The 12,585-nt window shown below is 32.4% G+C and overlaps 1 protein-coding gene across 1 annotated transcript; it reads left to right on the forward strand.

Annotated features, from left to right (window-relative positions):
* On the forward strand, positions 1–2,321 carry LOC132617870 (HMG1/2-like protein). The gene is made up of 8 exons (XM_060332938.1): positions 1–155; positions 270–316; positions 1,041–1,142; positions 1,241–1,298; positions 1,577–1,621; positions 1,728–1,808; positions 1,896–1,970; positions 2,071–2,321. Exons 2-8 carry the CDS (start codon positions 279–281, stop codon positions 2,089–2,091), a joined length of 420 nt encoding a protein of 139 aa, XP_060188921.1. The 5' UTR covers positions 1–155; positions 270–278; the 3' UTR covers positions 2,092–2,321.
* Positions 2,322–12,585: the final 10,264 nt, after the last annotated feature.

Genomic DNA, 12,585 nt, shown 5'->3' on the forward strand with positions numbered 1-12,585 from the left:
TTTTTAACTCTATGGCAAAATTTCTTTTGAGTCCCTAAGGAAGGCCCCTTCTTAGCCTCTTCACAGCGCAACACACTCACAACACAATACACTTCACACAAATCACCGAAAGGGCAATATCTCTTTGTTTTGTTTTTTTCTCTCAACCCTAAAAGGTAACTCGGCGGCCACTCGGCCGGTTTAGCCGGTTTTAAACCGGTTCTCACCGGTTTTTGTTGTTTTGGCTGTTTCTGAACCGATTATCACCGGTTTTGTTTGTTTTGTTGCAGGTATTAAAAATGAAAGGAGGTAAATCAAAGGGCAAAGCTGATAACAAGTGCGTATTTACCTTGCTTTGTGTTATTTTTTTTTTTTATTTTGAGTTTTAGATCTACGATTTAGGTGTTATTGCATGCTTTGAATCTATGATTTTTTGAACAGATTTTAATGATTATGATGTGATTTTTAGCGAAGTATTTAAGCTTATTGGATTCATATGCCTTGCTTTGTGCCTATTTTGAATCTATGTTTTTGTAATTTTTTTTTTATGCCTGTTTTGAATCTATGAGTTTTTTGAATTTCATGTTATGAGTATATGGTGTAATTTGTTCTGGATTTATGTGATTTTTAGCGGTTTGGATATTATGAAAGTTTGACGAATTCTTAAAGGCTATCAGCAGCTAATATACCTAATTTGTTCGTATTATGAGTATTGTGTGTATGATTTTGTTGATTTTATTGTGTTGTTGGTTAACTATTAAAGTCTGTTGTCGTATATATATGATTTACTTTAAGACGTTATCACTCTGTCATTATGTTGGATTTGTTTTGGATTTATGTGATTTTTAGCGTTTTTGGATATTCATGGAAGTTTGATGAATTGTTAAAGGCTGTTGGCGAATTACCTAATTTGTTCGTGTTGTTACGGGTTTATGGTATGATTTTGTTGGTTTTGAAGTCTGCTGGCACATATATATATGATTTATTTTTAGGCGTTATCACTGTGTGATTGTGTTGGATTTGTTTTGGATTTTGATGTGATTTTTACCGGATTATTACAGGCTCGGAGTGAAGAAGAACGCTCCCCAGACTAAAAAGGAGAAGAATGCTGCCAAGGATCCAAACAAGCCTAAGAGGCCAGCAAGTGCTTTCTTTGTCTTCATGTATAATATCTGAACACTGTTCTTAGTTTTTTCATTGACTTTTCTGCTTATAAAATCCTGATTTTTAATTGTGTTTTTTTGTGACTTGGTGTATGAAGGGAGGACTTCAGGAAGCAGTACAAGGAAAAACACCCAGGAAATAAATCTGTCGCCGCTGTGAGTATTTTTCACTGGACAGATCCAAAGTTAGCTAGCGTTTGACCATAGATTTTGGATCAGATTTTCAAGTTCCTAAAACTGGCTCAGGCCAACTTTGGGTGAAATTACACTACTTCATGTTTTTTCCCAATTTAAGTTCCAAAAATCACAACTTCAAGAACTCAAGTTTTAAGTTCAACATCTATGACCAAACGAGAGCTTAAGTATTGTAGTATTCACCTTTTGTGTTTGACCTAGTTTTTGATTGAGCCTTTTCTCCAATTAATGATTTCTAGGTTGGTAAAGCTGGTGGAGACAAGTGGAAACACTTGACTGATGCTGTAAGTTATACTCTTAAGCATTTAATGAAATTTTGTTCAAATTTTGTGAAGTTGCTGTCTGATTTTGTCGTCCAACTTAATCTTATGTGGTTTTTTAATAATTTAGGAGAAAGCTCCTTACATAGCAAAGGCTGAGAAAAGGAAGGCCGAGTACGAGAAGAACATGGATGCTTATAACAGGAAACAGGTAAAAACTCTCTTGTTCATTTATATGCTATCATACATTTGATGTGTTTTTGGCAGTAAAGAGACTTTCATTTCTTATGCTGTATAGGCCGGCGAGGCTGAGGAAGAGGAGGAATCTGACAAGTCAAAGTCTGAGGTTGACGAGGAAGACGGAAGTGACGAGGTTTGTGATACTGAATGATCAGTGCTGTATTTCTCTAGAGTGAAATAAATAACGTTGCATTTGTATTGATCTTGAAATTTTGTTTGCTTGATAATTACAGGAAGAGGAGGATGATGACTGAATGAAGTCCTAATGAAGGGGAAGCTGTGTAATATCTTAGATATTTCTATATATGACTTCTTACTTTTCCCCGTTAAATACTTGCTCTTTTTTTTGTTTATTTTTGGGGTTTCTTAGGTATGGAAAAAAAAAGATGAATTAGAGGAGAGCTACCTTTAAAGCTCATCAATGGCTTATGTACTTTTTATTCTGATGCTGGTGTTGCTTAATGATAATTCAGCTTTTTAGGCAGTTTGTCTTTCTTGGCTAGTCATATGGTTCTCTTCTGATTCATCTGTTTGCTATAATTATGTAGCTGGTTGTTAAAAGTATCTTTCCCGGTGGTGTTTTCAAATGTGGACCCTGAGTTAGCTATGTGGTCCACTATCTTTCTATGGGGGTGATTGGATCGGATCTTCATCCCCTTCTAGATAGAACAAAATCTGAAAAATATCTTACCATCTTTTTGGTTCAATCGAATAAAATAATTGTGCATTACAAGTTGGCTTTTGTTTTGGTGTGTTATTCAATCTCCTGTCCAGTTGTTCTTGGACCCGCCTTTTCTTTGAAGTGTACTGTGTGATATTCAAGTTTTTTGTAGTTTTGACTTTTCAGTACTTTTAGAATCTGTCTTTGTTTGGAGTAGGTGTTTCAGAAGTTTTTTTTTGTTTGTTTTTTCACTTTGGGTTCTTGCATTTTCTATTGCCAAGTGCTTAGTTTATGGAGAATTGATATTTGATGATTCAAAATATGTGTTTGGTATTCAAATGATCATGTTTATTAGCTACTGATAAACGTGGGACCAATAGAATAATGTTGTTCTCGCCTTGGTGCCGTTGAGAATGTCAGGTCCAGCTCATTTGTTCTTCCATTAAGATTATTGATTTGTTCGTTAAGTTGTTTTGGGTTTCATTTTATGAGTCTTTACTGTGTTTATTATTAGTAGGTAAATGTAAGTGGTCAGCTTTGAAAAGTGTCTACTGATCTTGAAATTGAAGAGTTAATTATTATCTTTGCACTATGCTATGATGATATTGTCGTGGTAATTATTGTTACTATTTTTTCTATTACAACTGTGCGGTCATTTTCTGTGAGGAAAGCATCGCATCATTTGAAAAAGCCGTAGCATCTACATCGAGAGCAGTGTATGTAGATTTTGTTTAGGCGCTGTCTTGTTATAGAAGTATCTTTTTTCTACTTCTCAAGAGCTGAATTTAATTGGAATGATATGAGGTGGGAAACACTTTTTCTACCTTAGGAGTTTGGATTTCAAATTATTTAAAGGCATGATTTGAAATATCAATTCATAATTTTAAATTTTGAAATGTAAAAGTTGACGCTTAAATTTATATTTTGTAAAAATAGATTCGTAAGTTATATATTCACTAATTATATTTATCAGTCATTTATATTAAATATTAAAAGATCTATAAAGTGATAGTATATTTATAATAAATTTATTTTTATAAAAATGTGGAAAGATTATATTAAAGAGTAGTTACGTTACAATTTATGTTTAATTTTTTATTTTATTGAACTAAAATTTGATCAATTGATGTTGTATTTTTAATAAAGGCTTTCTAATAGCGCATTAATCTTGTTATGAACTATGACTTACTCATTTGGTAAGATTGTATAAAAATTAGGAAAATTTTGATGGTTTTCATAATTTGTAGTGTTTTTATGTCTACTAGTATTCGTGTACCCGTACGATGCATGACAGATATCAAATAAAATTAATCATAGAATGTTATTATGTTATTTGTTTGATATAATAAAATGTTGTCGTATCGCATTGAAATATTTAAAATAAAAATTGACATTTAATGACATATCACAATTACAATTACTTTAGACTTTTTAATATAGAATCCCATTGACATATCTTTTAAATAAGTTATCATATTTACAATTTAATTGCTAATTAGTTGACTTCTATATTTATTTTATTTAATATGTTAAGACATGGGAGCATAATTTTTATCTTTTAATTCAAATTTAAAATAATCTTTCAATTCAAAATTTCCAAGCAGATCATATGAATTTTAAAACTTAATATTTTAATTACAATTCAAAAATTAACCTCACTTACTTTTACTATATTACCTATTAATATTGTCATTTATTTAATATGTTAAGACATGGGAGCATAATTTTTATCTTTTAATTCAAATTTAAAATAATCTTTCAATTCAAAATTTCCAAGCAGATCATATGAATTTTAAAACTTAATATTTTAATTACAATTCAAAAATTAACCTCACTTACTTTTACTATATTACCTATTAATATTGTCAAAAATTGTACTTAAACTCGAATGTTCTTACAATCAAAGTAGAATATAATAGTAGCATATTTACACAAATCATAAATATCTAATAATAGAATTTTCAGGGAAGAGAAAACCTGACAGTGATCATTTGTAAAGGCTGTTTAGATCGAATAATCTGATGAAAATTATTATCCATCAATTCGTAAATTAAAAATTAAATTAAAAACATTGAAATTAATTTGCAACAAAGCAACAAATTGAATTCAATAACTCCTTAATCATCATATAGGAGCAATTCACTTACATTCTCCCGATCCTTGGGCCGAAGTAGCTTAATTTCTCTCAATGTTATCTTCGCATCAATTCTATCATCAAATGCATTTCTATTTTCTTAATCGCAATATCCTCGCGTGTCTCTAAATTTACGGCAGCACTAACAAATAGCAGAAGCTAAGAAACGATATATATACCCCCAAAACATGGCTAATATGAGCAAAAATAATTCAAACTTAAAAGCAGAATAGTATGTTGTCGTGTGCGTTATGCGTTAAGGGCTTTTCATCAATTACATAAACATAACCATAAATTTAAGAACACAAAAGGTCTTGAATCCAAAAATAAATAAATAAAGATTACCTATTATTACCTTAAGAAGTGAAGAAATCTTGGTAACCATTTCCAAGATCTCACCAAAATTAAGTTTTATCTCTTTCATAATCCTCATCACTATACATGTTGATATTATTCCTGCAAAACAAAATACTTTTTAAAAAATTGATATAAAGACATGATATCAACAGAAGTATAACCAACCGCAACAAAATCAGAATAGCAAGTAAATCCTTTTTTCTTCAAAATTTTGTAATCAAATTAAGTACAAAATCAACACGTATTCGCAGAAAATATAGAACTACATTGAATTTGCAAATAACAAAGAATTTGAAATTAAAAATGTAAATGTTATGTTGAACACAATGAGTAAAATGTCGAATGTTACTTTACTAACCTAGTCGAAGTAAAGACTAAAACAAAAAGTAAGTAACCGAGCAAAAAGTAAAAAATTATTTGCTAAGGCGAGGAAGAAAAGTTGTATAACCATTAATTAGCAGTTTACTAATGGAGTATTATCCTAACGGGCCGGGTAAAATATTACTATTTTGAAATCTTTTGATTAACCGTTCCTAATTATTTGGCTTTATCTATATACTACGGTTAGAAGTTAGATTACTACCTTTATCTAAATATATTTGAATAATTTATTTATTTTGCTTTTCGTAGCAATTGTTTTTTTACTCCTGCAGGTTTTTGTTTTCAGATTGTTTTTTTTTTCTTTCTTTTTCTAATCTGCTCCTTGCAATTGTTTCTTTTTACCCCCGCAGGTTTTTGTTTTTATTTTGCCGAGAAAATGGTTGTTGACTTGTTGCATTTATTTTACGTTACAGTTTTTTTTTCTTTGTCAATTTTGCTAACTGTTTTGCAAGTAACCAACCGCAACAAAATCAGAATAGCAAGTAAATCCTTTTTTTTCCTTCAAAATTTTGTAATTAAATTAAGTACAAAATCAACACATATTCGCAGAAAATATAGAACTACATTGAATTTGCAAATAACAAAGAATTTGAAATTAAAAATTAAAATGTTATGTTGAATACAATGAGTAAAATTTCGAATGTTACTTTATTAATCAAAGTCGAAGTAAAAACTAAAACAAAAAGTAAGTAACTGAGCAAAAAGTAAAAAATTATTTGCCAAAGCGAGGAAGAAAAGTTGTATAACCATTAATTAGCAGTTTGCTAATGGAGTATTATCCTAACGGGCAGGGTAAAATATTACTATTTTGGAATCTTTTGATTAACCGTTCCCTAATTATTTGGCATTATCTATATACTACGGTTAGAAGTTAGATTACTACCTTTATCTAAATATATTTGAATAATTTATTTATTTTGCTTTTCGTAGCAATTGTTTTTTTACTCCTGCAGGTTTTTGTTTTCAGATTGTTTGTTTTTTTTTTCTTTTTCTAATCTGCTCCTTGCAATTGTTTCTTTTTACCCCCGCAGGTTTTTGTTTTTATTTTGCCGAGAAAACGGTTGTTGACTTGTTGCATTTATTTTACGTTACAGTTTTTTTTTTCTTTTTCAATTTTGCTAACTGTTTTGCTCCTTGCATTTTTATTAATTAATTAATTTGATAACTGTTTTACCACTAGCAGTTTTTTTATTTATTATTTATTATTAATTTTGCTAAGTATTTTATTTTTCTTTTTAAAATTGAAATTTTTCTGGTGATGACACTTGTCATCATATTCTTGTTTTGCCTCTCCTATTATATATAGATAGATAGAAAATACAATTTAAGAAAATAAAATTGCATATTCAAATAAAATTTCAACTTCAAACCATTATGATTTCATCTCATGATTTTATTTTATGATTTCAAATCATGTCCAAACGGCTCCGTAGACAAAGAGGATAAAGGATACATGAGGTGTCTGTCAATCAATTTTGTTCTGAAAAAAAGGCCTTTTTAAGGACACGAATTTTGTTGACGGAAACTGCAGAAAGCAAAAAGTTAACCATAAATAATAGAAAAATCTCGTCAAATACTAAAGACACAACACAAAAAACTGTATTGGACATAAAAAAGAACAAAATAACATAAATTGAGACTCTGGACTTATTTGGACCAACAGAAGCTCAAACCTTTTTAACAACAAGAATCGTCATCCTTCCTTTATAGACGCCTACAGTAGGGCTGTTACAATGTTACAGATTATTAAATGGAGGTCCTAGTGTTGTTATGATGATATGATGACAAGGAATCAGATAGCAAGGAACCAGATCAAAAGTCATAGCAGTGTCCAGTAGTTAGTTAGGAGGTTTGAAAGTTAGTTAGAATTCAAAAGTTAGTTACAACTCCTATTGTTAGTTGTTAGTACAGGCTGTCCAATTGTGAGAAGTGGTTATTGACAGCTGTTGCTTTGTAGATTAAGACTTAAGCATTCACATGAATCTATAAGTACTTGTAACTACATTTTCAGTCAATCATTCATGAATATACAAGATTAACTCTTTCTCTCTCTATATTTCTATTTTAGCCTTCTCTCGGATTATTCCCTGAATTGCTAGTTACAATTCTTTGACTATAACCCTAGAATTGTCTATCCTTGTTGTTGATATCCCATTACTATTCCATAAACAACCGATATACACTGATATACAGTGAATATACATCAAATATACATCAATTGGTATCAGAGCCACTGATTCTCGGCTGCAAATAATGACCAGAAGTAACGAAATTGTGACAAGAAGCAAGAATCAAGACCAAGCTGGTGAAGAAATGGGTGATAGATGGACTCAGATCCAAGAACAGTTACAAAAATTAATGGAGGGAATGAACAATATGAATGAACGCAATGTAGCAGCTGATAAGGAGATGATGGAAATGAGAGCTGTTATCAATCACATGAATGGAAGAGGCAAGGAACAAGAAGTGAGAAGAGAAGAATCTTCATTTGTTGATAGGAATTGCTCTGTGGATGTTGTACCAGAAGGAAGAACTAAAGAAGTTCATGCTCACAGTGGTAACTTCTTTACTAGATTCTCTAGACTAGAATTTCCCAAATTTTCTGGTCAGGATCTGAGAACTTGGCTTTATAAGGTGGATCAGTTTTTTGCTATGGATGAGGTCCCCTTTGATCAAAGAGTAAAGGTAACTTCTATTCACTTAGAAGGGGAGGCTATTGCTTGGCATAGATCATTTATGAAATCTAGAGTAGATCCTACTTGGACTGAGTATGTATTAGCCTTAAATGAAAGGTTTGGAGAGGAGTTTGAAGACCATATGGAGTCCTTGAAGAACTTAACTCAAACTGGTAGTGTTAAAGAGTATCAGGCTGAATTTGATAGATTGTTAACTGTTGTTAATTTGTCAAATGAAAACACTCTAAGTTGCTTCTTAGGAGACCTTAAATCTGAACTGAATAAAGCTGTTAAGATACAAGCTCCTAGAACTTTGATGCAAGCTTACAAAATTGCAAGGTTGCAAGAAGAGATGTTTGAAGCTCAGGCCAAAACATGGGGATTGAAAATTGTCACTAAACCTGCGCTCCTACCTACCCCAAGTCACTACAGACCAAACACCTTCCAAAAATCACCAAATACTTTCAAAAGGTCCTTTGAACCAAATTCTTCAAAAACCAACAAAATTCCTGGAAGAAGGTTAACCCCTGCAGAGATGGATGAGAAAAGAGCTACAGGACTTTGTTTTTTCTGTGATGAAAAATATGTCCCTGGGCATAAATGTAATACTAATAAGCAGATATTCCTAGTGGATATGGTGGAGGAGGAACAGATTAAGGAAGGTGGGATAGAAGAATCACTAACTGAGTGTTGACACCCAATTTTGTCCCGCCTCTCCTCCAAAATACCTATTTACGCTTCTAATATTTTTAGAAAATTAAAAAATATATATATTTATTTTTTACTAAATTATTAGCCTCTTATCAATACCGACACTTCATTATTCTATTACGATTACTATCATTATTATTATTATTATTATTATTATTATTATTATTATTATTATTATTATTATTATTATTATTAGTACTATAATTCACAATTTTTTTTATCATTTCGACATTTTACCAGCTTACGCACACACATCGCATTTATTTTTTTTGTGTAATTAAATAATAGTATTTATTTTACTGTGGATTTTCAAAATATTATTGCACGGCTATTACAACGCCATTTTTTTTATATCTGAGCATTAATGATTGCATATCTCATATTGAGCAATATTTTAACACAAGTTATTTAAACAGGTCTTTATTTAAATTTAGAAACCAAACTATTTTTTGTGCACGTAGTCCGTATTTTTGACTTACCGGACCCCAAATCAAAGTCCGATTAACTCCTAATATTTTTTGGACTAGACCATGTTTTTTATTTCAATTTTTAGACCAGTACATGTTTTAATTCACTAGTCCATCCTTTTAAAACCCAGTCTAAAATTGACCCGGTCCACAAATGGACCGGGTCCGATATATTTTCATCAAAATAAGGGAAACCTAAAAAGTTTCCCCTCATTTCCCATTTTTCCGCCGCTACCCTTTTCTCCTTCGTCTCCTCTCTTCTTTTTCCCCCTTTCCCTTTTCCGCCGCTCCTTCCCCACCACGCCGCCGCTCCTCTCTTGTCATCATCCCCACCACGCCGTTCCCTTTTCCCTACCCCCGCTCCTTTCTTTCCCTTTCATCATCATCATCGTCGTACCCCGCTACCCCACTCTCCACTCACCGCCGCCCCTGCTTCCCTCTTTCATCATCACCTACGCTCCCTCCGCTCCTCTTTTTCCTTACTCTATAAAGGGGGAGATGATAAGTTTGTTGAGGGGGAGGAAAAAAGGCTTTGGAAGAGAAAAATCGAAAACCCCAAAGAATCTGAAATTTCATTTTTCTTTCTGGTCACGAAAAACCCCAAAATTACCTCAACAAAAAATAGTTTATGAAGCTCCTAAATCATTCTTTTAGCAATATTATTTGATATCGAGTCGAAATCCACACCCTTTTGTTCTTTTTTTGCCCTTGGCATCCGTTGGGATTCGATGGTATACAAATCCGGGATTCGCAGTGTTTCGAAGTAGATTTGAAGTGTTCGAGCATAGATCGAAAGCCCGTACCCACTTCGCTGCACACAAAGAAGGTAATATCATTTTCCTCATCTTAGCCTGCATTCTTTCTTTGGTTCTGTTACACTAAGTTGTGTTTTTGTTTCTGCTTGGTTGAAATATAGTAAGACTCATGATTAGTGTTAAAAATCTTGTTTGTTTCTTTTGAACTTTAATCAGTAGAAGGCCTGATGTTATCTCTACACTCTTTTAATGTAATGTGACATATCTATTTAAATAATCAACTTCTAGTTGTGGAATTGAAGAACTTGGCTCCTTTGTTTTCCGTTTCATATGATCACAAGTTTTATGTGTTTAAAAGAGGACATTGTGAATCTGTTAGGATTCTGCAGTTGGTAACAGGGTGCAGTCTTCCCTTCCCTGTTGTCATTTTTAGTCCTGTGGTATTGCTGATTTGTTTTAGTATTTAGCTCCAATTTTGTTCAAATTTATTAAAGATTTACTGTGTTGTGTGCTTTCATGTTAATTTCCAGGTCCTTTCCAACTTTGAAGTATTGTTTTCTGCCTTGGTTTTGAATTAGCGTAACTAGCAGTAACTAGTGTTGTTATTATCAATAATGCTCTTGCTGTTAGATTCGCCATTGTTAACTTGTTTCTGTTGTTGATTGGTTGGCTGCATATAATTTATTGGTTTAGTTTCCATATAGTAATCTATTTTAGTTCGATTAACTCAGTCTTTGTGTATGTCGAGACCTATTAATTGCATTCACATAGTGTCTATAAGGATTAAGATTCATCCATAAGGGATTAGTTTACTGTTTAACTAATCATGGATATGATGTGTTTGGAGGAACAACTTAGTACCAATCTAATAACCACTCACCTTTGAATTTAGACAAATACTGGTGTCTTCAAACCCCTTTGGTTCTGTCCTTTTCTCTAAAATATTCAAGATATGAATAGATGCCCCCATCTTCTTATATTTGAATCAGTAAAAGTAAGCAGTATGTTAAAAGATAAGGGAATTTGCTTTTGTTGTAATTTGCATTAGTTGAAAGAAGAAGCTGATCTTGACTTGTCGTGTCCCTTATTGGTTGCCATCACCCATCTAAATATGTAAAAGGTTGTAATATCCATTCCACATCGATTATATCAGTAAGTTAAAAACATTTGAATGAATAGCATGAGATTGAGATGTTCAGCCTACGTGTTTTCATTAAAAACTATTTTTTTTGTGTCAAAACCATATATGAATGTGTTATGTTCTAGCCTCTGTGAATGCTATTTTTTTTAAAACCCGAACCTGAGCTTCCTTTATTAATGAAACATGTTTGTGATCATTTTCTTTCACCTCAAAGTACCCCTCTTTTGGGTTCATTCTCCATTTCTCTCAAAGTTAAAGTGTCTATTTGAAAACATTGGACCAAGTACTGCTTCTTTTAGTGTTCTTAATCTGTCCTAATTGCTTCTTTTGTTGTTTATATTTAAATCAGTTTATGTAGGGATAGAGGTTGTTGCTACTTGTGTGATGTTAACTTTCTGTTTACAAGGTATAAAAGAGGTTGGAACAAAAGGGAAATGTCTTTCTCCAATTCTTTTTTTTGCTTAAAGAAAGGTTTTGTTTTATTGAAGTTTTGTTACCATTACCATCTGGTATTGTTTGAAAGACCAGTAGCCTTTTCCAGTTTTCATCCTTGAGTGTAATAGCTAGATTATTATATATCACAGTGTATTTAGCATTATTTTGTTGATGACCCTGATGCATGTGTGACTTTCTTGAATATCGTGGTTTTATTTACATATACCAATTTCTTCATCCCCCTCTTCTTTAAATGACTTTGAGATTTTCAAACTCAAAAAAATGTTTTGGAGTTGCTGGTGAACTAAAAAAAATCGACTGCTTCTACTTGTCCCCTTCCTGCCTGATTTTTTGTGGCATGGTATACTCTCGAGTATACATGATATATAAACCTTAGTGCACACCCATGTATACACGGGTCGTATATTCGTGCATACCTTTCAAGTACGCCAGGTACGCTGAATATTAGATGCGATCTCATCTGTCCAAGCATGTTTTTTGTAGTTCGCTGCCACTGCCGGACAGACTTCTTTACTTTAGCATGTATTGTGTTAGGTAGTTTTTTTTTTTTTTTTTGTGAAATTCATTGCTATTGCTGTGTAGATGCTATTTGCCTTGGTGTATTATATAGCTGTTCTTGGAAGCCCACTGCATAGCTGGGCAAATTTGCGTGCAATATTATGATACAAACGCTCTAATGTTGTTGAAGCAGTGAAGTCATATATACCTGTGTATACATGAAGTATACTTAAAATATACATATTATGTATCATTTACTGATCTATTTTTGAGTTTATATTTTACCTTATTCATCGAGTGTATACTGATTCTTTTTTTTTTTTTTCATTTTCTTTATGCATGAACATCGCATCCGAGTCTGAGGGACTCGTTCTTCCTCCGCATTCGATGTTGGGCTAAAGCCCAACGAAATCCTCTCGAGTTATTATTATTGGGCCTAAGCCCACACAGCAGTAGCAACAGTCCATAACATATAAAAGAAGTACTGGGCCAAAGCCCAATAAGCACGGACA

Source organism: Lycium barbarum, chromosome 11 (assembly GCF_019175385.1).
Source record: "Lycium barbarum isolate Lr01 chromosome 11, ASM1917538v2, whole genome shotgun sequence".
Taxonomy (NCBI): domain Eukaryota; kingdom Viridiplantae; phylum Streptophyta; class Magnoliopsida; order Solanales; family Solanaceae; genus Lycium; species Lycium barbarum.

What these genes read in the sequence shown, in the direction of transcription:
- LOC132617870 (XM_060332938.1), top strand. Translation starts at nt 279, where the DNA reads ATGAAAGGAGGTAAATCAAAGGGCAAAGCTGATAACAA. An exon ending in GAAATAAATCTGTCGCCGCT is followed by an intron (nt 1,299 to 1,576) that starts GTGAGTATTTTT and finishes AATGATTTCTAG; the next exon opens with GTTGGTAAAGCTGGTGGAGA. An exon ending in GGAAACACTTGACTGATGCT is followed by an intron (nt 1,622 to 1,727) that starts GTAAGTTATACT and finishes TTAATAATTTAG; the next exon opens with GAGAAAGCTCCTTACATAGC.